Genomic DNA, 25264 nt, shown 5'->3' on the forward strand with positions numbered 1-25264 from the left:
AGTTTGAAATTAGCAGCTTAATTCCCACACATGTTATATTTTTTTTTTTTCTTCAACATAAAGTGTTTTCATTTTTCTTTGGATCAATTTAATATGGTAACCCTCACTTGGTGTCTAAAAAAAGAAAATTTTTTGTTTGCATATGAAGTTTATTTAATACGTGAACATATATTAATATATAAAAAAGTCTACTAAATAATTTATAGAGAAGGATGTTAGTAATGCTGTAAAAATGGATGGAAAAAATATAATTTATCTTGTTATTATAAAAAAAGGTTTCTGACTATGCAATGGCAGCCCAGAATTTATCCCAGATGGTCTTTGGTTCGTCATCTTCCCAAATAGCATCTTCAATTTCTCTTCTGTCAGAATCGATATCGACATCTTCTAACTTCCAAAGGAATCTACATCTGTAGTATAGTTGAGCACCAATGAAGACGACTGCTAATAAGATTAAGGATATGTAGTCTGTGAAGAAAGTGGTGACATCGAAATGAGGACTGAATGCTTGGAAACCTTGAACGAAGATGATGACGAAGACCCAGAATGCAGCGTAATATGAACCCCATGGCATGAATTTAGCTTTGAATGGTAAATCGTCTCTTGAGATACCACGCTGTTTCAATACTTGCATGAATCTGACATGAGCCAATGAAATGAATAACCAAGCACATAAACCAGCTAGAGTGGAGATATCAACTAACCAATTAAAAGCGGTGTTTGCATTGTTATCGACTACAAGGAAGGCTAATAGACCCAACAGAGAAGTACAAATGACACCCATGAATGGGACACCTTGTCTTGTGACTCTTGCAAAAATCTTTGGGGCGACTTTTGTATGTGCTAAAGAATAGAGAACACGAGAGCCGACGTAGACATTTGAATTGGCGGCAGATAAGACAGTGACCATGACGATAGCGTTAAAGATGTCTGGTAGGATTTTTGTACCGGCATTTTCGATGGAGATAACGAATGGAGAGGAAGCGATGACAGTTGTATCATCAGATAGACGGCTGTCAGTGAATGGTACTAATAAACCGATAAAGAAGAGGGACATGATGTAGAATAATACGATTCTGAAGACGACTTTGTTGATTGCTCTTGGAACGGTTTTTCTTGGGTTAGCGGCTTCACCTGCAGTGATACCTACTAATTCAGTACCTTGATAAGTGAAAGCAGCATTGATTAGAGATGCGACCCAACCTAGGAATCTACCTTCATATTTACTGCTGTAGATTGGTTCACCGTCAGAAGTTAGACCATTACCCCAAGCACCTGGATTTCTCCAATAACGGAAACCGATTGGACCTTGTTTCTTTGAACCACCGCAGACGATGATTAGAGCGTAGAGTAAGTAACCGACAATGGCAATAACTTTCATGAAAGCGACCCAGAATTCGACTTCCCCATAGACTTTAACTGGGAAGAAATTCATTAAAGTGACTAGAACCCAAAATATTGCGATCCATGCAGCTAATGGGACCGCATCAGTCCAGTATTGAATGACTTGACCTACGACGGAGATTTCTACTGCAAAAGTGATTGCCCAATTGAACCAATACATGTAACCATTAGCTACACCGAATGCAGGAGATAAGAATCTTTGTGAAAAGACGGTGATAGAAGAAGTGACAGGGATGAAAGTAGCCATTTCACCTAATGCTTGAGTGACAAAATAGACAATAGAACCCATGAAAATGTAGGCGATAAGAGCACCGACGGGACCTGCATCAGCTAAGGGGGTGGCAATACCGACAAAAAGACCGGTACCGATAGTACCACCCAGGGCGATCATACCGATATGTCTCTGTTTCAATTCTCTTTTAACTTGTTTATCTTCATAATCTGCTTCTTCTGCGTCTTCATCGTGTTCAGGTTCTACTCTTGATCTTGAATAGGCATGAGTCAATGAAGCCAACTCACTATTAGGTATTTTCTTCTTGATGGAATTATCTTTACTATCATTATGTTGTATTTCGATGATTTCAAAATTATCATAACTTGTTGTTGAATCATCATTAGACTCGGTAGAGTCTTCATTTCTCTTTGACCTTATTATATTTCTTAATATGGGCATGATATATGTGTTGTTAATGGTTTTTGATGAGTAGTAGTAGTGATAATAACAGTAACAGTAACAGTAACAATAACAGTGATTATGATGATAAAAGATGTGTTACTTTTATAATAGAAGAAAAAATAGAATTTAGTTTTTCCTTTCCTCGACTTGGGCGACGAGACTAGTAAAAAGCATCATCGAGAAAGAAATTTGTCATTCCATTTTAACGAGAGAAATTGCATTGCTAAAAATGAAAAGTTTTCATCTTTTTCCAACGGAAAAAGCCGCCATTTCGTTTCTTTTGCTCTGCGGGAAAACCACGCGAGGCGGTAGAATCACGACGAACGAGGCGGCGGTCGCGTCATCGTCCATCAGCATCTCTTTGGCGGGGTGAGTCACAGAGACATAAAACGCACACCTTTTTGGGATTTGGGCGGCTGCGGTCGATGGGTGTCACTTTTTTCGCTATGAGTGTCTCTCTCTCTTTCTCTCTCTTTGTTATGGCGCTACACTCTCAAAATGTGTCATTCCGTTGCGTTGGGGGGGGTGTGTGTTGTATAATACATATATTGTATTATACTGTATTGTGAGAGATCGGCGGCAATATGCAGTCTGGTCGGATTACTGCGGTGTGTTGCTGTTTGTGTCACCCTTTTTGCTGCCTTCTGCGTGCTTGTAGTGCTGACTCAAATCTCTCTGACATTGCGATGTACACAAAGCAACAATGTCGATATTAATCAAGCAGTTAAACTCTCTTTCTTTCTTTCTTTCTTTCTTTCTCGTAGATCGCATGTTACACGTGTTGTATATTACGACGACTCAATGTCTATTTATCTACTTCTACTATTATTACTATTCTCATATATAACCGCCATACCACCCTGTAGCCAGCCATATTATATACATACTATCCATCCCAACACACACACACACACACACTCTCTCTCTCTCTCTCTCTCTCTTTCTAATGCCAGCATTCCAATTCTGCGAATGCGCGCCTTTTTATTTACTACAAAGAAAATTTCATGAAAATTACTATCTTACTTATCTACATCCTCTTAAAGTATATACCAAACACTACACCTCACAAATATACACATCGAATCATATCAATTGATTCCCAAATATACCCCCATTCTACAACTATCAAATGTTGAAAAGTTCAGGTTCAAAACATTCAAGTACAAATAGTAATGGGTCAAATAACCCTTCAAGTTTATTCCAAAATTTAAAACGTTTAACAAGTAATAATAGTAATAACACATCAAAATATACAGAATCCTATTCGATCAATAAATCTAGCATCAGCTCTCCATTACAAAAACATGACACAAATTTACCTCCATCTTCTTCTTCTTCTCCTTCTTCTAACGCTAGTGCTATAACCACTACGAATAAACCACTAAACAAAAAATCAACTTTAAATACACAAAATTTATCGCAATACATGGATCATGCAAGATCCTCATCAACAAATAGTGCATCTGCATCAAAATATTCTTCTTCAAGAAGATCTTCCACTCAGGTTTCAACTTCAGAATCTTTGAGAAGACTATCTCGACAGCACACTGGACAAAGTTCTTCTGCAAGTATACATTCACAAAATTCATCGTACATTAACTTTTCAAAATTTATCACTCCAGATGGTAAAACTAATTTAGAAATGCCAAGAGATCCCAAGGAAATTGAAAATCTTTTTGAAGAAATAATGTATAAGAGAAATATCTTACAAAATTTATCAGTGGAAAAACAACGTGAATTGATGAATTATGACGTTAGAAAAAAATGGTTAATTGTAAAACAAGACATACAAAATGAATTCAAAAGAATAAGGGCAACAAAAAATGGCCCTAAAAATTCTTCTCTAGTAAATGTCGAACAACTAGTATATTCTCCTACCACGACAACTACCAATAATAATAATAATAATAATAATAGTAATTATAATAATACATCTCCAATGGCTTCAGTAGCATCAAATGAATATTATCCCATGACAAGCCCACAAACTAAAAAACCCACTAGTCACGAATTGTATCAACTAACTGAAAGTAATGCAAGTACATCGACACTTTCATCTGATAAGACTAATCGTCCACCAAATCGTTACGTGGAAAAAATTATTGCAGATAAATTATCTCCAGATGAAATGAGAGATCTTTGGGTAACTTTAAGAACGGAACAATTAGATTGGGTAGATTCATTTCTAGAAAATCAAGGACATATCGCAATGGCTAATATATTAATGAAACAAATTTATAAAACTACTCCAAAGGATCATTTGAGTTCAAAGCTACTAGAAAAAGAAAACTCTTTTTTTAAATGTTTTAAAGTACTTTCAATGTTATCACAAGGTATTTATGAATTTTCAAAACACAAATTAATGACTGATACAATTGCAAGAGGTCTCTTCTCAACAAGATTAGGTACAAGGAAAATGGCTATTGAAATATTTGTCTGCATGTTAGAGAAAAGAAACAAATCAAGATTCGAAGCCATCTTAAATTCATTGGATCAAAATTTTAGAATTGGTTCAAATTTTCATATGTTTCAAAATTTGAAAAAATTACCGCAATATTTTATTCATTTAACTCCAGATAGTCATTTAAAAGTTTTACAAGCATGGTTATTTTCTATTGAAAATACAATCGATGGTAGAGGTAAAATGGGTTCATTAGTTGGTGCATCAACTGACTTAAAAAATTCAGGTGGTGAAAATGCTATCTTAGAATATTGTCTTTGGACAATGGTTTTTGTTAACATGCTTTGTAATGCATCAACTATTATTCAACAACGTATGTTATTAAGAACAAAATTAGAAAATTCAGGTTTCTTACGTATAATGAATAAAATTAAATTATTAAACTACGAAAAAGTTATTGATGAAATTGAATCGTATGAAAATAATAAATTGGATGATTTTAATTTAATGTTAGAATCCAAGAATAAAAATTCAAATGTCAATTTACAAGATCCAGTTTCATTATTGAATAATCTTTGGCAATCATGTAAAGGTACTGAAAATGAAAAACTTTTAATTTCATTAATACAACATTTATTTTTATCAAGTTCAAGACTCATTGAAGAAGTTGATGATCCAACAAAACTTTCCAAGCAATTGAAATTAATGGATTCATTAGTAACAAACGTAAGTTCTTCCTCAACGGCAGATGAAGAATCAACAATGAATATGGCAATTCAACGTCTTTATGATTCCATGCAAACTGATGAAGTTGCACGTCGTGCAATTCTGGAAAGTAGAACATTGACAAAAAAATTAGAAGAATTACAAGCTGAAAAAGATTTACTCCATGAAAAATTAAGTAAAGCGGAAAATGGTCTCGTAGGTCAATTGGAAAATGACTTGAATGAAAGAGATCAAATTCTAGCAAAGAATCAAAGAGTTACTCAACAATTACAATCTGAATTAGAAGAATTGAAAAAAAAACATTTGTTAGAAAAACATGAACATGAAGTTGAATTGAGGAAAATGTTAACAATATTAAATACAAGATCTTCTACTAATGATGGTGCTAAAACCATTGATAAGGATAAAGATAATATATCAAAATTAAATCTTCAAAAACATGAAAATATACAAAAAGTTTTGCAGGATGGATTAATACGTGCTAAAAATGATTTTACTATTGATGCCAAGAAATTTGGTATGACTGTACAACCAAATAAAAGACTTAAAATGTTAAGAATGCAAATGGAAGATATTGAAAATGAGGCAAGACAATTAGAAATGACAAATTTCACTGAATTTGAAAGAAAAAAATTGGAACCACCAGTAGAAGTAACAAAACCAAAACATCGTCATAAGAAACATAAAATTGAAAAAATCAACCAACAAGAAAGTAATGACCAAAAATCAAGAATCAATAAATTAAATGATTTAAGAGAAGCATTAGCTGAAATTCAAACAGAATCGAATAATATTTCTAAATTTAACTTAGAAGAACGTGTTAATGAATTATTTAATGAGAAAAAATTGAAAGCTCTCCAAAGACTCAAAGAATTGGAAACGAAATATAAAGATTTTGGAATTAATTTTGAAATGAAGGATTTTCTAGAAAATAAGCCTAATGATGGTACTAAAGAGGGATCAACAGAAGAGGAATATGAAAGTTTAGATCCCAAAATTTATGAGAAAAAGTTGGACGATATTGATAGACTTACAGAACAACTTTTAAATTTACAGAAAACTCAGGAATTACGTGAAGAATCATCGTCTTCGTATTCAAGTTCAGAAAGTGATGAAGAAAATGATGATGATGAAATATTTGTAGCATCATCATCATCTAAACCTGCTGGTTCAGGTACTCGTTCCTTTTTAGAAACGCTATCAGAAAAATATGGAACTGGTCAAAAGAATGTCGCAATGACAGCTACACCTAATAGTCGTATTGTCACTCAAAGCGAAAAGCAATTCTTAGATCGCATGAGAAGATCATCAACAGCTGCTCCATTTTTACAAGAATTGACTGAAAAAGTAGCACCGGCACTCTCGGTGAATGAAGAACAAGAGGAAGGAGAAGAAAATAATCGGGAAGATAAAATAGTGACTGGCTCTTCAAAGGTACCAAGTGAAGTAGTAAAGACTACTCTTGAAAATGCTGATAAAAATGCTGGAAAAATCGACTCAGTATCTTCCGCTGATGCAGATATTGTGAAAGACAAATCTACGGGTGCTCTACCCACTCCTCCTCCACCACCTCCACCATTACCTGTGCAAATTTTTGCTACTAACAATGATGTTGGTACTAATAGTGATGTATTAGATAATACTTCTGTTGCTTTACCACCTCCTCCACCTCCTCCACCCCTTCCTTCTGCATTGTTTGAAAGTGGTTCTGCACCCTTATCAAGAGGAACTTCTCCCACACCAACGCCTCCTCCACCTCCTCCTCCACCTCCTCCCCCACCACCCTTTTCAGCAGAAACTTCTGCTAATTCAACTAGTTCGGTGCCACCTCCAGCATTACCACTAATGGGTGGAAAATCTGTGTCATCTTCTCCTCTACTTCCTCAATCTCCCTCTTTATTCGAAAGATATCCTCGTTCTCAGAAAAAAATGAAACAATTACACTGGGAAAAAATCGAAACTACTGATAATTCCATTTGGACAACTGGTAAGGCTGAACGTTTTGCTGATGATTTGTTCGAAAAAGGTGTATTCTCTAATTTAGAAAAAGCGTTTGCTGCAAGAGAAGTTAAATCCTTAGCTTCAAAGAGAAAAGATGATTTGGATAAAATTACCTTCTTATCTCGAGACATTTCACAACAGTTTGGGATTAATCTTCACATGTACAGTTCATTATCAGTAGAAGATTTAGTTACCAAGATTTTGAAGTGTGATAGAGATTTCTTACATACACCTAGTGTAATTGAATTTTTATCTAAACCTGAAATTACGGAAGTTTCTGTTAACCTAGCTAGAAACTATTCTCCTTATACAACTGATTGGGAAGGTCTTAAATCTATTGAAGATGCTAAACCCCCAGAAAAGGATCCTAATGATTTACAAAGAGCAGATCAAATTTACCTACAATTAATGGTCAATTTACAGCCATATTGGGCATCTCGTATGAGAGCTTTGAAAATTATTACCACTTACGAAAAGGAATATAACGAATTACTACTGAAATTAAGGAAAGTCGATAAAGCTGTTGGCTCCTTACAAGAATCAGAAAATTTACGTAATGTCTTCAATGTTATCTTGGCAGTTGGTAATTATATGAATGATACTTCAAAGCAAGCACAAGGTTTCAAATTAAGTACACTTCAAAGATTAACATTTATTAAGGATTCTACTAATAGTATGACGTTTTTAAATTACGTTGAAAAAATTATTAGAATGAACTATCCTTCTTTCAACTCCTTTTTACAAGAACTAGAGCCAGTTCTTGAAGTTGTTAAGATTTCTATCGAACAATTAGCCAACGACTGTAAAGAATTTTTCCAATCTGTCACCAACGTAGAAAGATCTATTGAAATTGGCAATTTGAGTGATTCTTCAAAATTCCATCCATTAGATAGGGTCTTGGCCAAAGTATTACCAACCTTACCTGATGTTCGAAAGAAAGGTGATTTACTTAACGATGAAGTGAATTTAACTTTAATGGAATTTGATGGTTTAATGCAGGTATATGGAGAGGATACAAGTGATAAATTTGCCAGAAATTCTTTTTTCAAGAAATTTGCAGATTTTATAAATGAGTATAGAAAGGCTCAAGAGCAAAATATCAAAGTTGAAGAAGAAGAAGAGGCATATGAAAGACACAAGAGAATGGTTGAAGAGCAACAAAGAAAAGCTGAAAGAAAGGAAGCTAAGAATCAAAATAATATTGACGAAAATGAAGATGATGACCAGGAAAGAACTGATAGACGTGGCACCATGGATAAATTGTTAGAACAATTAAAGAATGTGGGTCCATCGAGAGCAGATCCTTCTTCTGCAAGAAAGAGAGCTTTAGCAAGAAAGAAAATGCTAACAGATAAAGAGGGAACTGTTAATATGATGCACGATTTAGAAACTGAGAGTGATTCAATTATCTATTCTCCAGATAATAAAGCTATAGGCTCAACTCCATTTGGTGCTAACGGTGCTTCAAGTCACAAACAAAATAGTAATGAATTATCGCCATCTAAGGGATTTAGAGATGATTTGAGTGAGGAAGAAATTTCAGAAAGAGCCAAAACATTATTGATGGGATTGAGAGGTACTGCATCACCTTCCAAAAGAAATTCTATGTTGGATGAACATAAGGAAAAATTGAGAGCACGTAGAAGAAGAACGAATAATGACTTACCAAGCGGTAGCAACAAGTTGAAATTTTACGACACTAATGAAAAGGACATATCGAACGAGCCAACTGAAAAATCTGAGCAAGATGAGTACAGGACAGAGCAATCTAGTCAAATAGTAGATGAACAGACCAGCGATGCTAAGGTTGACTCTACAGATGAGCATGTGATAGAAAATGGCATAAAAGAGGAAAATATAGATGATGATAATTGAATCCAAACTCACATAATGCAATGAAATTCCCTTAACGAATTTTTTAAGAGCAGTTTCCAATTTGTCATCCTATGTATACATAAATATTTATAAAGTTTATTTAATGAGTAATATCCTACTTATACTCGGTGATGATCTTAAATCAATATTTTTCATATGTTACCCTCTTTCGAAATCGTTTATTTGATTTTTTTTTTTCTAGTGGAAATCTTCGTTTGAAGGATAATTCATAGGCGGTAACTTTAAGAAAAAGAGGACGTCACGAATAGCAACTGTCATTCTAATAGAGGTGGCTCAGCTTAACAGTGTAAGATAATATCCTAGTTCCAAATCAGGCTGCAGTAATTTTATTTCGATCAACTTTGCAACCGGCAATGGACGATTTAGCAGAGGAAAACAACAGAATATCCGCTCAGGTTACATCTCTGTCTACTCAGCTGATGGAGAGTATCCAGAGAGAATCGGAGCTAGAAGAAAAACTAAAACATTTAAAGAAAGTTGCACTCTCACAAGAGGGTTCAATTGCAAAGTATGATATTTTAAAAGCTGATTATGATAAGCTGAAAACCACCGTGTCAGAAAGAAATAGAGAAATACAAAATCTTCAAGTCAATTTAAAGGAGGAGTCTAAGCTTCGATCATCTGCAGAGGCAGAGGTCGCAACTTTAAGTCAAGAAGTGGAAGATCTTACTGCGTCATTGTTTGCAGAAGCTAACGATATGGTTGCAGATGCTAGGAGAGAGAAGCACATTACAGAGATTTTAAACACTAAACTTGTAGAACAACTTCGTGAGAAAGATACGTTACTTCAAACATTGGATCTTCAACTTAAGAATTTGAAAAAGGTGTTGCAAAATTTCGAAGATGAAAATGTTACTAATAAAGCTTCATCTATAGCACCTGACTTTTTAGGAAGTGAGCAAAAAAGTGCATCAGCATCTTTATCAAACGAAGTCGGTGATCCTTCCAACAAAGGTGTCTACTCACCTTATATTTCTACCATTCGTTATGATCTAGCACTATATAACGAATTTTTAAAATTCATTGCAGTGTTACCATATTGTAAAAACCTGAAAGATACTTCTTCTGAATCAAAACTTATGAGACGACTTATAAACGACGAAATCCAGCCAATACTGAGAATAGATAGTGCAAATGGTATCGGCTGGCTGGCAAAGAAAAGTATGTTGACATTGATGATCGACGGGTTAGTCGTTATTGAACCATTAAGTGGAGTTAATGAAAATTATCAACTTGGTCATGTTTCTTCATCCGATCAATCTAATAGGCCATCCATGGAATCGAAGAGAGAATCACATTTATTTAATTATCCTACAGATTCTCCCCCTGTAGCTGTTCATGAACCTTGTTCATTTTGTGGTGAAAATAGAGATGACATTTTAGAACATGCGAGAATGCACGTTCTTAAAACGCAAAGTAAATCGGAAGACGGGTCAATAACAGTGACAAATAGTTACCCACTATGTTCTTGGTGTTTAACAAAAGTTAGACAGACATGTGAGATATTTGCATTTTTGCGTTCTTTGAAGATTGGTACTTGGAACTTGGAAAAAGTAACTCTAAACTCGATAGCGAAAGGTGAATCGAACAAATTTACCGAAGTGACGAGGGCTATAAAATCAAACAAGCACGGGAAAAGCGATGAGAAGAAGTTGAAAAGAAAAAGCTTCATGGTCGGGCTAGGAATTAATGCTTCGAGTAACCTGACCCCACAGGTCGAAGTTGGGGCCTCCACAATTGGAAATGCTGGACAACCTACTACAAATATTCAGAGAGCCTGGGTACAACTATGTAAATTGCGTTCAATGTTACATTGGACTTATATGGGTATTTGGTCTGTAGATGAGTCAATATCTCTGAAAATAGGTCCACAGGTAAAAGATGATAATAACGAAATAACAGGTACCACAGTGGACGTAGCGTCAGTACTGACAGGAAATACTGAGAATGTTTCAAACTCTATCAAAGATACTGTCTCAGCACCTGAAAGAAACGCCTATAATCAAGCCTCTATTGATAGTCCACAATTTGATGAAAATAAGACCAAGTCTCAAAACTTGGATGATGGTGTCGAACATTTCAGTACAGATACTAACTCCAAAAATGGCATTTCATCAATAACTGTATCCACAGAGCGTGCCGAAAATTCAAATGACGCCGCTGAGAATGACTCCCCTGATGGTGAGCTTAGACACCAAAGCCCAGAAACACAAACTGATACACATAGTATAAATATACTTGAAGAATACGAAAATACAGTTGGCACGGTTTCACAGATCTCAGATGGCAGTTCGTCCAGTGATGATGAGAAGTTTGATGATGCCAATGAAACCAAGGACAGTAATTAATCATTAAAGATCAATAGATCTTTTTTTACGAATAAGGATATATCGATGTAATAATGGTATATAGATTTGAAGCATCTCCGCCAGTATGGACTTCTCATAGCATATAAAATGAATTAGGCAATTACTCGTCGTCATCACTGAAAATAATCTTTGATTTCTTTTTTACAACTGCTATTCCTTCCTCATCCTCGCTTTTATATCCATCATCTGATAGTTCTTCGGATGTATCTTCTGATATTCTTGAACTTTGAGATTCGTTATCTCTAGGACGCTTCTTTTGTTGATCTTCATTCTTGGAAGTAGTTTGACGCTCATCTAACTGATTATTTTCTATGCTATTGGAAGACGGAGCATGCTTATCTACAAATTCTTCTTCAGAAGAATGCTCAGTTTCATTTGCATTGTCATTTGTTTCTGTTACCTTGTAACTAAAATCAATCAATGTCTTAGGAGCGAGAGAATCCACAGTTGAAACTTTTATCGCGTCGATGCTAGGCACTGGTCCCTGGAATAAAGCAGAAAAATCGCTGGTCACAGAGCCATGGTTTTGCATTCTTTCTGCTGTAAACTTTCCGAAAAGTTTAAACATCTCATCTGTTAATTGTCCATTGTGTCTATCAAGTAACCATCTCATGTAATTTTCATTCTCAAAAAAAATAGAGGTCATAGCATCATCTTCGTCATCAGAGTCACTAATATACTCCCTACTAGAAACTGCTTGGTGACTTTTCTTTTTTGATTGTTCTTCAATATTTTGTTCGATATCATGTTTTGGTAGATTTTTTTTGGGTCTTTTTTTATTATGTTTTACCTTCTTTGATGTAGCAAGCCCCTTGGTAACCTTTCTTCCTCTTAATTTTTCATCCATAGTGCCATCAAGATCTTTGAAGTAATCATTATCATTATCTGAGACGTCAGAATCTCTCACAATACTTGGATCATCGTAATCATAACTGTCATGGCCATTCCAGCCATCTTCGTCAATAGGATTGTCATACGACATGTTAAGTTGTGGCCTTATCAAATAGGAGGAAGATGGAAGCCCATTGGGAGTTTCAAATGATGTGGTCATATACTTTTCTATTAAAGTTAAAGACTCTTCTAACGTTGTAATCTCGACGGTTCCCGGCAAATAACACTTTTCAGAGGCAGTCATCGGAATTAAATAGTCACAAAGAAGAAGTAGCGCACGAAGGTCCTTGTCCAGCAGAAGTGGATTTCGAGGCTCCTGGACTGATTTGAAATATTCATTTGGTGGATTTTCTGTTTCGCGTTCCATACTGACGTTAACCGTTAACCAAGCTTTGAACACATTCAATGTATTCTTCAAATGTTCTTTCAATTCTTCTAGTAATTCTATCTTTCCATCGTCAATCATAGCAGATACAATTATTCCAAACTTCATGTCTTTTAAGACGGATTTAGGTAAAGCTTCTGCATCCTTGATGTTTTTGAATCTGCTGGGCGGTACACCATAAAATTGTTCCCTCTTTAGAATTTTATTTTCACCATATCTTTGAAAATAACCGACTTCACTATCATGTAATGATGGAAACAGTAAACCGATAAACCAAGCAGGAGATTTCTTGAGTCTATCTTTTAGTCGATGTAAATAATGATTTGAAAATTCTTCCACATGTCTCCTTACTCGAGCCGTCCGCTCAAGCCCTTCCATTGATAGAATGTCACGTAACAAGATGATTAAATCTATTCTAAATAAATATGTTTCCTCTTTTGCCTGAATAAATATTCTGTGAAAAAATGCAATAACTTTCTTGATGAAACCATGATCTAGCTCACGATATCTTTGTAAGAAATTTATGTACATGTCAATTGTTGGGTCGTTTACATAACTGGCTTGTACTTTTTTGAAATTGACCTCAAATTCCTTTAAACGAGAAGATAATATATCCAATGCTTCATCTCTGTCAATATCTTCCTGTTCCATTAAGGTTTCGATGTCTTGTTTAGTAATATTTGCCTTGTGGCGGCGACGACCCTTTCCTGCTACAATTAATTTATTGTCGTTGGTTGAATATTGCTCTAGAGCTTTTAGGACTGTGTGAGTTAGATTGACACAACTTTTCATGTATTGCAAAGAGTGTTTCGATGCTGTTTTGGGTAGATTCGACAGTAACTGGATTCTTTCATCACCGAAAAGTCTACTTATAATGAATTCGATGTCATCCAAATCTTCATCACTTGATTTTTCGTTTCCGACTAAAATTAATAATTCATTAAATGCTATCATTCCTGCGTGTACAACGATCCAGTTTTTAAGTTCATATGCACTTCTCAATAAGTGAGAAACGAATATGAATGAAGTTTCCCTCAATGCTTCTGAGACTGCAGAAATATCAGTGGCATGATCGTTCATAGATCTCAGGTTTTGATATTTAAGAAACCAAGAGAAAAACAATAAATATTCGACTTGTTCCAATGTTATCAGCCTATCTTGTTCAGTAGTAAAATGATTTGTTACACTATGCAATAAAATGTTGAAACTTGTGTCTATAAAACTGTTGATGAATTTGGTAAAGACTTTCAAAGTTGATCCTCTTAGTCCCATTGTATCTGATTGTGAGTTTAATAAACTATTTGGTAGACCTTCTTCCAGCACGTCATCTTTGGACTGAATAACTCTTTTCTTCCATTTTTTTCTACCATCCAATTTTTGCAAGGCTGCTGCATCATTCAAAAGATGCTGACTTCCTGAAACAGTTAACCTTACTTTATCTGGCGTTTCGATAGACAACAGTGCCCCGAATCTTGAGTGTCGTGAGGAGGTATTCTTCACCAAATTCATCTTCAGGTGTTGTTCTTTCTTTAATAATTCAGAAAGTTCCAGTTGAGGGGCCGATATAAGTGGTTCATGAGTACTGTCATTTGAGCCCTTTGACAGTTTATTTGTTGGCGTACGAAAGAAATATTTCTGATTAAGATCTTTAGTTAAGTAAAACATGATTTCCAAAAGAGGAATATTAATGAAATCTTGATCGAATTCAGAGTTTAAAGAGTTACTGAGGGTTAATAAAAATCCAAAAACTTTATTTTGCTGAAAACAATCTATCACTGCAGTTAGGGATATATCGTCCATGGAGACGTTTGGGGGTAAGGTATCAACTGAGTTAATACCTCGAGGCATTATTTTTCTCTTAGTAATCATTAATTCCCCTGGTTCAATAGCAATGATATTTCTGAAGAAATTTAACGCCAATTTTAGGATTACGTTATCACGAGGTGTCCTAGATAATCTATCTATCTTGACAACATTCAAAGCTAAACGAATAACGGCTTTCAGTGCTTTACCATTACTCATGGAAAGAATCATTTTCTTGTATAGTAATTGATATTTTTTTAATTCCGCATAGTTGTTCACTTGATTCATAGTAGATTGGTCTGTCAAGATTAGCGGCCATGTCATTAACACTAATAGCTGTAGACAATGTAGAGCAACTTTATCAAAGTAATTTTTACTTGTGAATGGACTGGCCATTTCGCTTTCTTTGTCGACATTACTCCTATGCTTGCGAGCTATTTTTGCTTCTTGTGCAGATCTATTTTCCCAATCAATCAAGATTGGAAGTAAATCATCAATGACAATCTTGTATTCAGCTGCAGCCATTGCTACATCCCATCTGTTTTGTTGATCATCGACTAACTTAAACCATCTCTTGAGATCTTTAAGACATGCCAAACAATCATCACCGAGCTTATATGGGGGCGGCTCAATCGAGGAAGTATAATCAGGACCACCAATGGCAGTGGCTAGCAATGCAATTCTAGCTCTAAGAACAGTTTTTGAAGCGTCTGGAACATCCATAGCTATTGTAGTTGATCCTGGTTCAATGGCCTTTGCTTAAAGTCAAATGGTGATCTATTAATTTTTATTACGCGTTCCCATTCTGAAGTCGCGTCAATTATTAAATGAGCCGAAAGTGATGAATAGCAGAACTTGAAGATATGGAAGAACCGAATGGCGGAAGGGGCCAATAATAAGATGGGCAATGTGTCTTAGTGTTTGCAAGGAGCATATGGACAGCCAATCTTTGATGAACTCTTGAAAAGACTGCCGGAGGTAGTATGAACTTTCTTAAATTAGGCTTATTTCTCGAAAAAGGTGCCTCTTAGGTGATGAGAAAAGCTCGACCTCAATCTCATTTGTGAAATACGAGAATAAAGTTAGTTTTATGTGTGACTGACGAGAAGGCTTAAGCGAACTTGAAAGGTTTGATGATTGTCGAGTCCATTCATTCTTGGCATACTGAAGCTATTCCTCCGCTTTTCAAATAACGTCATAGCAAATGAGAGAGTTGTATTACATTCGCTATGCTAGCTTATTGACCAAACTTACCAGTATCTTCTTCTTTACTCCTAAAGCCTTTCCTTTGTCAAGTCAAATGAAAGTCCGAGTGCTTCATAAGACGGGGTTTCTGTAGATGAGATATCATGGCTGGTAATCTCTCCATGCAGTAAGTTGGCGACAGTAACAATTTGTGCACTTGGAAACACTTAGCGATGTTTATCGCTTTCCATTCAGAAAGGAGTAAGAACGGTGTTATATGAGTCCGCTCATGGAAGATCAGCATTCTTATCAACTCGAGAGAAATCGTGGGGTCCGCTGGAAAAGCTTGAAATCAGCTCAGATAGAAGCTAGCTCGTATTGCTAATGGCGGTGCCAAGTCAGACACGATATCAACGCGTATATAAGAGCGAATTGCTCGACCAACTCATTTCTCTTGGCAAGAATTGCATTTTCCACATAAATTCATTATTTGACGATTAGTGAAATTCAGTGCGAAAAGGAGCCTAAACGTAATGTCGAAGCCAATTGTCTTAAGGTTAGGTAAGATTACATATGCTCAGAAAGAGTGGGAAGAAGCCAAAAAGGTTGTAGAAGTCCTCACTGTTCCAGAATCCACCACACGTAACGAATTCATTAGAAGGCTGAAAGATCCGAATGACAAATTATCAAAAATTAGTGCAATTGCTAGAACTTATGAAAGTATAGCACAGACAGGAAGATTTGACAAGGAAATTGCCGAAAGCTTACCGAACTCCTGCGTAGCTGTATGCCATACCGGTGCAGGCTACGACCAGATTGATGTACAATACTTTAACGAGAGACATATCCAGGTATCTCATACACCAGGGTTTGTGGATAATGCCACAGCAACCACACACGTCTTCTTACTGCTGGCAGCAATGAGAAACTTCGTTTGGGGCGCACGTAATTTGCGTGCTGGAAAATGGACTGATGGTAATGGAGGACAAAAAGCTGGAGCAGATGTAGATTTTGGCCATGATCTTGAAGGTAAGACTATTGGTATAGTAGGTCTTGGTGGAATTGGTCGTGCTCTACTCAAGAAGCTAAAACCTTTCGATTTCTCGAGAATTCTTTATTCTAACAGACGTAGGCTATCTGCAAATTTGGAAAATGGTGCGGAATTTGTTGATTTCGAAACATTACTTAAGGAATCTGATATTATTTCAATCAGCGTTCCATTAAACTCCGAAACGAGGCACCTATTCAATAAGGAAACATTTGCCAAGATGAAAGATGGTGTTGTAATTGTTAATACCGCTCGTGGACCAGTTATCAATGAATCCGATCTAATTGATGCTTTGAAAACTTGTAAGGTTAGAGCTGCTGGATTAGACGTCTTTGAATTTGAGCCCATAGTTCCTCAAGAATTATTAGATATGCCACAAGTTGTTACTATTCCACATATGGGTACTTATTCGGTAGAAACCAGGAAGAGCTTGGAAGTTCATGTAATTGATAATGTTGTTAGCGCTGTCACTGCGAACAAAGTTGTGTCATGTGTGCCAGAAATCAAGAATGAAAAATGGTTCCTTGAATTATGAAAGAGCATTACTGTTGAAAGGACTTTTTTACAATGAATATGTGTGATGTTTTCTTTTTTTGATATATGTAAATATTTTCATATCTCCATAATACGAATAAATAAGACTCGGTATGACTTGTCATTATATCTACTGACTTATATATTCAAATAGTCAAATGATTTTTTCTTCAGAAAACTTTTTTTTGTCAGCTTTGAGCAGGTTCCAGAAGTCGGTAACTAACGTTTTGTACTTTATAGAAGCATTAAATAATGACACTTAAAAATTAATCTTAGATATTACTGAAATTTTATCTAAAATCGAGCTTGGATATTTAAAAAAGTTATTACTTATTTATTTAGAATGTAGACACAATTTAAAAAGTACACGGCTGCCTCAGTCCTGGAAGCCGTATATATAAATATTAAATTTGGTATTTGTCAAGTAAAGGAAACTGTTTTCGTTCTCATATGTTTAGCTACTTGTCTTTTGTCAAAGGTGAGGTGAACTCGTCATCATCCGTAATTATGATGTTTTCGTTTGTGTCTGTTGGTATCGTTGTTAAATTTTGAGAGTCATCGATGCCAGTTGTGTAGCTAGTATCGTCATTTGCACCTTCTTTCTCTATGTCTTCTTTAGGCGGACTACAGAGATTTTCCAGCAATAGATTTTTAATGGTGAAACTTTGTGCCACATTTGGATCAAGAATTTCAAGTTCTTCCTTGGTGAAAAAACGAGGAAAGAGAAAGCATACCAACACAGTCAGTAATAAAACAATGGGGAATGCAATGGCTGCTATAGTAGCACTAATAGCTATTTCTGCAGCAGCACCTATAACACCTAAAGAGATGAATAATATAAAGGCTCTTTTGCGGACCTTCAATAAGGGAGAAGCCGGATCTTTTTTTAATGGATCAGTGAAAAACCAAAATATCCTTTGCATTATGACACTATCGAGAACACCTTGGAAGCCCATTAGGAAGAATAAACCTGAAAGAACAGCTTGAGGTATTTGACCAAGGCAAACTAATAAAGGCCTAGTCATTGTTCCTATCATTAGTAAACCTTGCACTGTATTTGTAAATCGTTGTTCCACACATCTCACCACATTCATGTCTCTATCATGGACAAGTAGAGTCTTAGTATGTAATGGAGCTTGCGGTATCAAACCATTTGGAGCAGGGATTCCCAGAACACCAGCGATACCTGTTGTGATGCCTAATAATGCATAATCCCAGTGGAATGCTGAGGGCTTTTTCAATTTGTACTGGTAGCGTTGTGCCATTAAAGATGATACATTGTGATCGAAATAAAAAAGGATCGTTACGATGATTCCAAAAGGCAGAGCTATGAAGACATTCCTCGTAGATATTGGCTCATAAGCCAACCAAGTGCTCCTACTACGTTCTCTCGTAGCAGTTGGAATGAAAGCTTTGGTAATAGGCAATTTTTCAAACTTGACATTATTCAGCTCTCCACCAAAATGAATGAATGCGGACCAAAATAATACAGATAATGCAGTGGAATAGTCTGAAATAAATGTTCTTATCTTATGGTTAAATAGAGGTGTCCTAGTGGCCTGTTTAAACATGAAACCAAATATAAACATTACGAGGGCCACTACGACGCTTGCAAAACCGCTCTCAATGGTTCCATATTTATATTGTCTTCCTAGAATCTGAATTCCTTTCTGAATATAAACGACACTAATGAAAAGACCAAAAATGTCACAGGGAAATGTCGTGACATATTGTAAAAGAGAAACTGCATTGGTAAAAGCTAGTATCAAATGGAAAATCATTGCCCAGATGCATATCCAAAACATGAAACCAAAGAAATTCGCATTGAGAGGTTTGATAATAGAATATACGGTGTAGTTGAAAATTGTTATTGGACCTGTCACACCAACGATACAAAGAGGTTGTCCTGCAAATAATCCAAAAACGACGCCTCCGAGAGCACTTGCCAATAAAATTTCGTTGACGCCGTAAAGATTGTCTGTTCTATCGAATGCATCCTGGGCAAATGCAATGGCAGGCAATAGATTATTGAAGTAAGTTTCCACTAATGAAGGTATTACACGGTAATCCCACGCATCTCTCCAATCCTGCCAGTAATAAGGGAATCTATCCTTGAAATCCATATATATTCCCTTCCCTAGCGGTGGGAAATGGCGCCTCTTCTGTTTTAGGCCTGTATCTACAGTATTACCTGATGTAGAAGAAGCATCAGTCATTTTATATGCTAAGTTAGTAAATGATGTTAAGTTACTAAAAGGTTACCAATTTATGTTCCGAAGCGTTGAAAGAGTTCGACTCAACTAAACCCTATAAATAGAAATATATATATATATATATATCCTTTAGAGTAAAGAGAAGATGTCCAATTAAAATGCTCCTTAAATGTGTAAACTCGATCTGGAAGAAGCCCTGTCAAAAGGCACTTATCTTTGAAGGATTACTATTTTTTAAACTATCTCTACGTAATATGATGAGCTTTCTTGACATCGTTTATCGCACGGCTGCACAATGCGTGGATACACATTCCGACCAAATTCCCTACGGGGAAACTCCCATTTTCAAGAAATGGAATTTATTGGTGAAAGACCGATTTATAGGATATATGATGCTAATTAGTGTTAAACAGAATAGGATGGCAGGGTCTAGATTTTGTCATATGATGATTTGTTTACACGTTTATGTACTAGTATATGAGAGCTACCAGTTGGTGACTTCTTCAGCTTCACCGAACACAGAATTTTTAATTTCTTCGTTATTTAAATCACTGCAGTCCCATTTAACTGGGCTCGATTCCGTTATAGTTTTACAGTTCTCCTTCAAGAAATTCTTGATCAGCTCATTGATCAGTTTGAACTCAAGTAAGAATGCATCATGGCCCTCTGGGGACTGGATCTTCTCTAATCTGGAGTTAGGTATGTGATCTGCTAAGAATTCTTGTTCTGAAAAGGTGAAAAGGCCATCAGAGCTGATACCTATGACTAATGTTGGTTGTTTGATGCTATTTAAAACTTTTTCGATGTCTTCATCGTATTCCATTCTATCACGTGCTAGATCATGCGTATCCAGCTTTCTCGTTATGGCAATGTATGAGTTGGCATCAAAACGATGGATGAATTTTGTTCCTTGATAACGTAAGTATGATTGTGCAGAAAAGTACGTCTGTGCAGGTTTCACTTCTTTGAGTTCCCCCGTTACGGAGCTCAAAGAAGTTGTAGAACCATATGACGTTATTGACTCATCGTTTGAATCATTCAATGAGGAAGTCGTACTTATACTACCGGGACGTTTTGATTCCGAAGATATATGACCATCATTGTGAATCTGTAAGGATTTTTCACTTATGGAATGCGCAGCTCTTTTTACTTGTCTAGATTTTTCTTTCTGCCATGGGGATGGAGTCTTTCTAGCAAATTTCTTCTCAAAACTGTTTCTTGATCTATAAGTTAATAGGGCAGACATTCTTGCAGCGGACAGTCCCGACAAAGGAGGATCATCTAATGGGTAGTAACCATCCAAGTATTTAGGGTCTGAATAAATAGATTGTCTTTGCGCTTCAGACCATGAAATACACCATGCAGAGTGCCTTGCCGAAGTCGCTAGTGCAACAAGGTTTTTAACATAGTCTTCACCATAAATGGTGGACCATTCTAATGCTAGCATACCGCCCATAGAGCCACCAATGACACAAGCAATCGCTTTTACTCCTAGCGAATCTAGAACTAACCTATGAGCTCTAACGTCGTCACGTACAGTGCATAATGGAAATTCTGGACCATACGGTTCGTTAGTCTCTTCATCGTAGGATAGAGGTGAAAAAGAACCATATGGCGACCCCATAGAATTCAAGCAAATTATAAAAAATCTTGATGGGTCGAATGCCAGGTCATTACCTAAAAGTGGTCCCCACCAATCAGACACATCTGAAGATCCAGTCAAAGCATGACAAATAACTAGTACATTATCACCAGTGGCATTTAGTTGACCCCAGGTCTTATATGCAATGGGGAAGTTTCTAATCTTTAAACCAGATTCTAAGATCAATTCCGGTACCTCAACTATTCTTTGGTTATTGACTAACTTAATGAATGGATTTTCTCTTGCTAATTCATTGACGTCTAACTCTTTAAGAGATTCACACTTTAAAGTACGTGACATCTTTTGAATTATTCCAGACTGAAATGTTGGTCATTATCCTCAAGAAAGAAGCCAAAATGTCAAGGGCACACATGTGTAGTAAATATATATATATAAAGGATATTTGTTTGTGTTACCATGAGATTTCATATCCGGGACCTTATTTAAACTGTGGCTGAGACAAATCATGTCAATAGTGCAAATTTCTCATAGAATATGCACAAGTATAATCAAAGCAATGCTTACTCCACAACGAAACGGAATGGGGCCTCATGGGATGTTGCAATTCTGAAGTTAAAGGTATGGCGGCGATAGTGGCACTGAAAAAGGATACCGTCACGTGAACACGGCGTTCTTTGATGGGATTTCGCCGAAGCCACAGTGAAGTGTGGAAATCGTGTTTTTGGACAAATAATCAAATTACACGTGATCCCGATTAGGGTTGGGTCGAGCATCGTTAGGGTTGATCATGGGTAATAAAGAACTGTCTATGTGCTATTGTTACATGGTATATCCGTGTATGCTTATATATATAATATGATTAAGAACCATATGGATTTTTCTTAATCGCATTAGAATCCGGCATGAACTGTGAGAAACCACCACCTCTTGGACCACCGTGCTGCTGCTGTTGTTGCTGCTGTTTTTGATTGTTTGGAGCCATTATTCTCTGTGGTTGTATCTGTTGTGGCGAATATGGACGTTGAGATCCATAATTGTTAGGTGGATGCACTGGCATAGGGATTGGTTGTGGCCCCATTCTTGGTACAGGTCTTGAATGCCGTTGTGGGCCTACAGGACCTTGCGGGAAGTATTGTTGTTGTGACGAATACTGCCTTGTTTGATAACCCTGCTGCTGTGGAGATGGATAGTATCTCTGCTGCGGAGGAGGAGGATAATATTGCATCTGTGGATGTTGTTGGTATTGTTGAGGTGGAATTCGCATTGGTGCGGATTGATAGTTTTGCTGGTAGTCTTGTGGGTTTCTCTGCAGTTGAATCTGGGGATAACCCTTTTGGAATCCTTGATTTGGAATTACGTAGTTACTGCGAGCGTTGTTTGGGTCATAGTCCTCCTGTGGAATAGCAACACCAGACTGTGTTGGTGTCAATGGGCGCTGATTATGATGTGTTAGCTGTACCGGTGGTTGGTGGCCATGTTGAGAGGGCTGTGATAATTCTTCGTGTGTATGAACTTGTGGCTCTTGACGATTATTATCCAAATCCTTTGGCGGTTCTTGATTACTGCGCTTTGCATATGGGTTCAATATTCTTAAACCCTTTTGACGCACCTTGTCTGTTGGGTTCTTTTCTGTTGAAGGCATCTGTTCATGTGCATAACTGTGGTTTTCTTGTCCATGATTCCGCTTGGTACCTTCAATTCTAGTTTTCTTGGTATAATTCTTCTCCATTTCCAAAATTTCACTCTGCTCGACAAAGTCTGTAGCAAAGATATCTCCGTTAGATGACCTTGTATCCTCTCTTGACATTAAATTACTCATTCGAGCTTTTAACTCATCCTTCTCATTATTATTCAAAAGTTCGGATGTGAATTTTAATTCGTCATCCTCTCCCATAGAAGATCTACCGAACGGATCGCTAGCATAATTGTCATAAATTGAGCCTAATTCGGATTTTGTATTTCGATGATCGTTCTTTTCGGGAATTTTCAATTGATCTTTCTTTTCAAATTTATCAAATGTAGAATTGGTTATCTCAATTTTCATTCCCTTCTTCAAACCTGAAGCAACATTTTCCCCTTCCACAGCCAATTCGGCCAAATTAGTAACTATATCATTAGAAGGATATGGTTTAGCACCGCTTGATTCCGTTTCTTGGCTACAGCTAGGCGTATTACCATTATTAAATATGTTTGGTTCTGGCTGATTGTTGATTGTTGCCCTAGATATTTCATGAAATTTCTGCGATTGCGACTTGGAAGCTTGTCCTGTTCTTCCATACGCATTAGAAGATGGTGTGCTATTGAATGGGATATTTTTATTATATTCTGCTGGTGGATTTAATGAAGGAGATCTAGGTGCTGCAGCGGGTAGTTCTGTAGGTTTCCAAGCCAGATTGCTAACGCCAGCTCTCGGCATTTCAGGCAAATGTATTCCTTCATTCTTGCTATCATTTTTTATAACAGCAGGGCTATTTTTCCGGACAGACGTCTTTGGAAGTTCTGCCATATCACCATGACTATCGTTACGAGGATATATATCATTTGTTCGCTCATTTGCGGTATTAATTATCTTCGATACAGATTTCTGGCTATCGTTTAAACTTGATGATTCTGGAAGTGTGAATTCTCTCAATAAACTATTGTTAACTGGCTTAGTTGAAGTTTTAGGTAAGCTTGAGTTCGACTTAGAAGCGTTTGACATTCTGTCATAAGGTCCAAAAGTAGGAGACGCACTCAGCTTATTATTGAACGCAGAATTTGATCCTTCAAATAATTCTGCAGAGCCAAGGATAGGTGATGATATGGCTCCCGTTAATTTTGCTGTAGAACCGCAACCAGAATACCCACGAGCACATTTGTTCTGCAATAGGTCAGTAATATACCTGTCCCAGTCCTTACCGTCCCAGTTTGTACTAGGGGATGAATTGGCCGTTACCAATAGATCGTCCACATCCAGGTAGTACACATGAGGTAGTACCGGGAGGGCAAATAACAATGAGTTTGGATCATCCTTATTAGAAATTAACTTTGTAGGTCTGCCATACAGTTTAAATGCATTCATTGCCGGTATTAAAAATCTTACAATTGTATCATAACCAGCTACAGCATTATGTCTTTCTGGCATGATAAATAGATTTGAGGTTTGGGAACTTGATTCGTTTTCAATTGTTATAGTGCCCTCTAATTTAATAATGGTAGAATCATCGATCAATTGTGGCGCAGATGGGTATACCGCATATATAGCCTGTGCAGCTGTAACAGTAATCATAGCTTTATTTTTCTTTTTCGTCTTTTTATCATCCTCATAAAAATTAATTTGACCAAAAGTGTCTTTCTTTTTTCCCTTCTTCTGTGTTATTACTGCATAGCAACGTTTCCATGGCATACCAGTGCCGAAGCGTACACTAACCCAATCTTCATAATCAAATTTTGTTGATGCTAAAATGACTCTAATATCACTCAATTTTGCACCTCTGCTTGATAAAAAAGCACCAGTATAAGCCTCTTGTAAAGCCCTACACTCGTAAAGGCTGAGTCTTATGGCAGCGGTCCAATGGGCAAATGTTTCCTTATCACTAAACTGTAAAAAATACCTGTTTTTCAATGTTGTTGATACCACAAGAGAATTCTCCAGTTTTTTGTTTCTCGCTTCTGAAATTCCACTAACTGTATTCATCGATTTGATAGTAGCATCCATAAAATTGATATATGTGGGCTTTGATGCTAATTTCTTTAAATCAGCTGTGCCACTTCCGGCCAATTCTTTGGCAGGCCACAACGCAAGTTGTGTACCTATCAACACTGCATATAGTTCTTTCCAAACTCTACCTGCTTGAGATCCATCATTTTTAAGATCATGTAACATTAAAAGTACACCTTCATGATATCTTCTATGAGCATGACTTGATAACAACGTGACCATGGGAACTAATTCCTCAGAAAGCTGACCAGATTTGATATATTCTTGAGTATTCGTCAGACTTTCAAGAGATGGGTCTGAATGTGAACTAAACTGGCTGCTTGAAGGGCTGAATGCATTGTTGCTTGAAGAATTTGACGGTACAGTCAATTTTGGTGATTTATTACCAGAAAAAATACGTTTCATGGCAATATGCGAAAAATCAGGTAA

At 36.5% G+C, this 25264-nt stretch overlaps 8 protein-coding genes across 8 annotated transcripts; 3 read left to right on the forward strand and 5 right to left on the reverse strand.

Moving 5' to 3' along the window:
• Positions 1-283: 283 nt before the first annotated feature.
• LYP1 (lysine permease) lies at positions 284-2077 on the reverse strand (the record flags this gene model as incomplete). Its single annotated transcript, XM_003957128.1, has 1 exon — positions 284-2077. One exon carries the CDS (start codon positions 2075-2077, stop codon positions 284-286), a length of 1794 nt encoding a protein of 597 aa, XP_003957177.1.
• Positions 2078-3209: 1132 nt separating this feature from the next.
• Positions 3210-9083, forward strand: BNI1 (formin BNI1; the record flags this gene model as incomplete). Its single annotated transcript, XM_003957129.1, has 1 exon — positions 3210-9083. The coding sequence occupies one exon, from the start codon at positions 3210-3212 to the stop codon at positions 9081-9083; it is 5874 nt and encodes a 1957-aa protein (XP_003957178.1).
• A 374-nt stretch (positions 9084-9457) lies between these two features.
• SEC2 (guanine nucleotide exchange factor SEC2) lies at positions 9458-11452 on the forward strand (the record flags this gene model as incomplete). The annotated part of the gene is made up of 1 exon (XM_003957130.1): positions 9458-11452. The coding sequence occupies one exon, from the start codon at positions 9458-9460 to the stop codon at positions 11450-11452; it is 1995 nt and encodes a 664-aa protein (XP_003957179.1).
• A 121-nt stretch (positions 11453-11573) lies between these two features.
• TOF1 (Tof1p) lies at positions 11574-15275 on the reverse strand (the record flags this gene model as incomplete). The annotated part of the gene is made up of 1 exon (XM_003957131.1): positions 11574-15275. One exon carries the CDS (start codon positions 15273-15275, stop codon positions 11574-11576), a length of 3702 nt encoding a protein of 1233 aa, XP_003957180.1.
• Positions 15276-16270: 995 nt separating this feature from the next.
• On the forward strand, positions 16271-17320 carry GOR1 (glyoxylate reductase; the record flags this gene model as incomplete). Its single annotated transcript, XM_003957132.1, has 1 exon — positions 16271-17320. The coding sequence occupies one exon, from the start codon at positions 16271-16273 to the stop codon at positions 17318-17320; it is 1050 nt and encodes a 349-aa protein (XP_003957181.1).
• A 457-nt stretch (positions 17321-17777) lies between these two features.
• Positions 17778-19535, reverse strand: BOR1 (Bor1p; the record flags this gene model as incomplete). The annotated part of the gene is made up of 1 exon (XM_003957133.1): positions 17778-19535. The coding sequence occupies one exon, from the start codon at positions 19533-19535 to the stop codon at positions 17778-17780; it is 1758 nt and encodes a 585-aa protein (XP_003957182.1).
• Positions 19536-20016: 481 nt separating this feature from the next.
• MET2 (homoserine O-acetyltransferase) lies at positions 20017-21474 on the reverse strand (the record flags this gene model as incomplete). The annotated part of the gene is made up of 1 exon (XM_003957134.1): positions 20017-21474. The coding sequence occupies one exon, from the start codon at positions 21472-21474 to the stop codon at positions 20017-20019; it is 1458 nt and encodes a 485-aa protein (XP_003957183.1).
• A 520-nt stretch (positions 21475-21994) lies between these two features.
• CAF120 (Caf120p) lies at positions 21995-25240 on the reverse strand (the record flags this gene model as incomplete). The annotated part of the gene is made up of 1 exon (XM_003957135.1): positions 21995-25240. The coding sequence occupies one exon, from the start codon at positions 25238-25240 to the stop codon at positions 21995-21997; it is 3246 nt and encodes a 1081-aa protein (XP_003957184.1).
• Positions 25241-25264: the final 24 nt, after the last annotated feature.

Source organism: Kazachstania africana, chromosome 4 (genome assembly GCF_000304475.1).
Source record: "Kazachstania africana CBS 2517 chromosome 4, complete genome".
In the NCBI taxonomy this organism is placed as follows: Eukaryota; Fungi; Ascomycota; class Saccharomycetes; order Saccharomycetales; family Saccharomycetaceae; genus Kazachstania; species Kazachstania africana.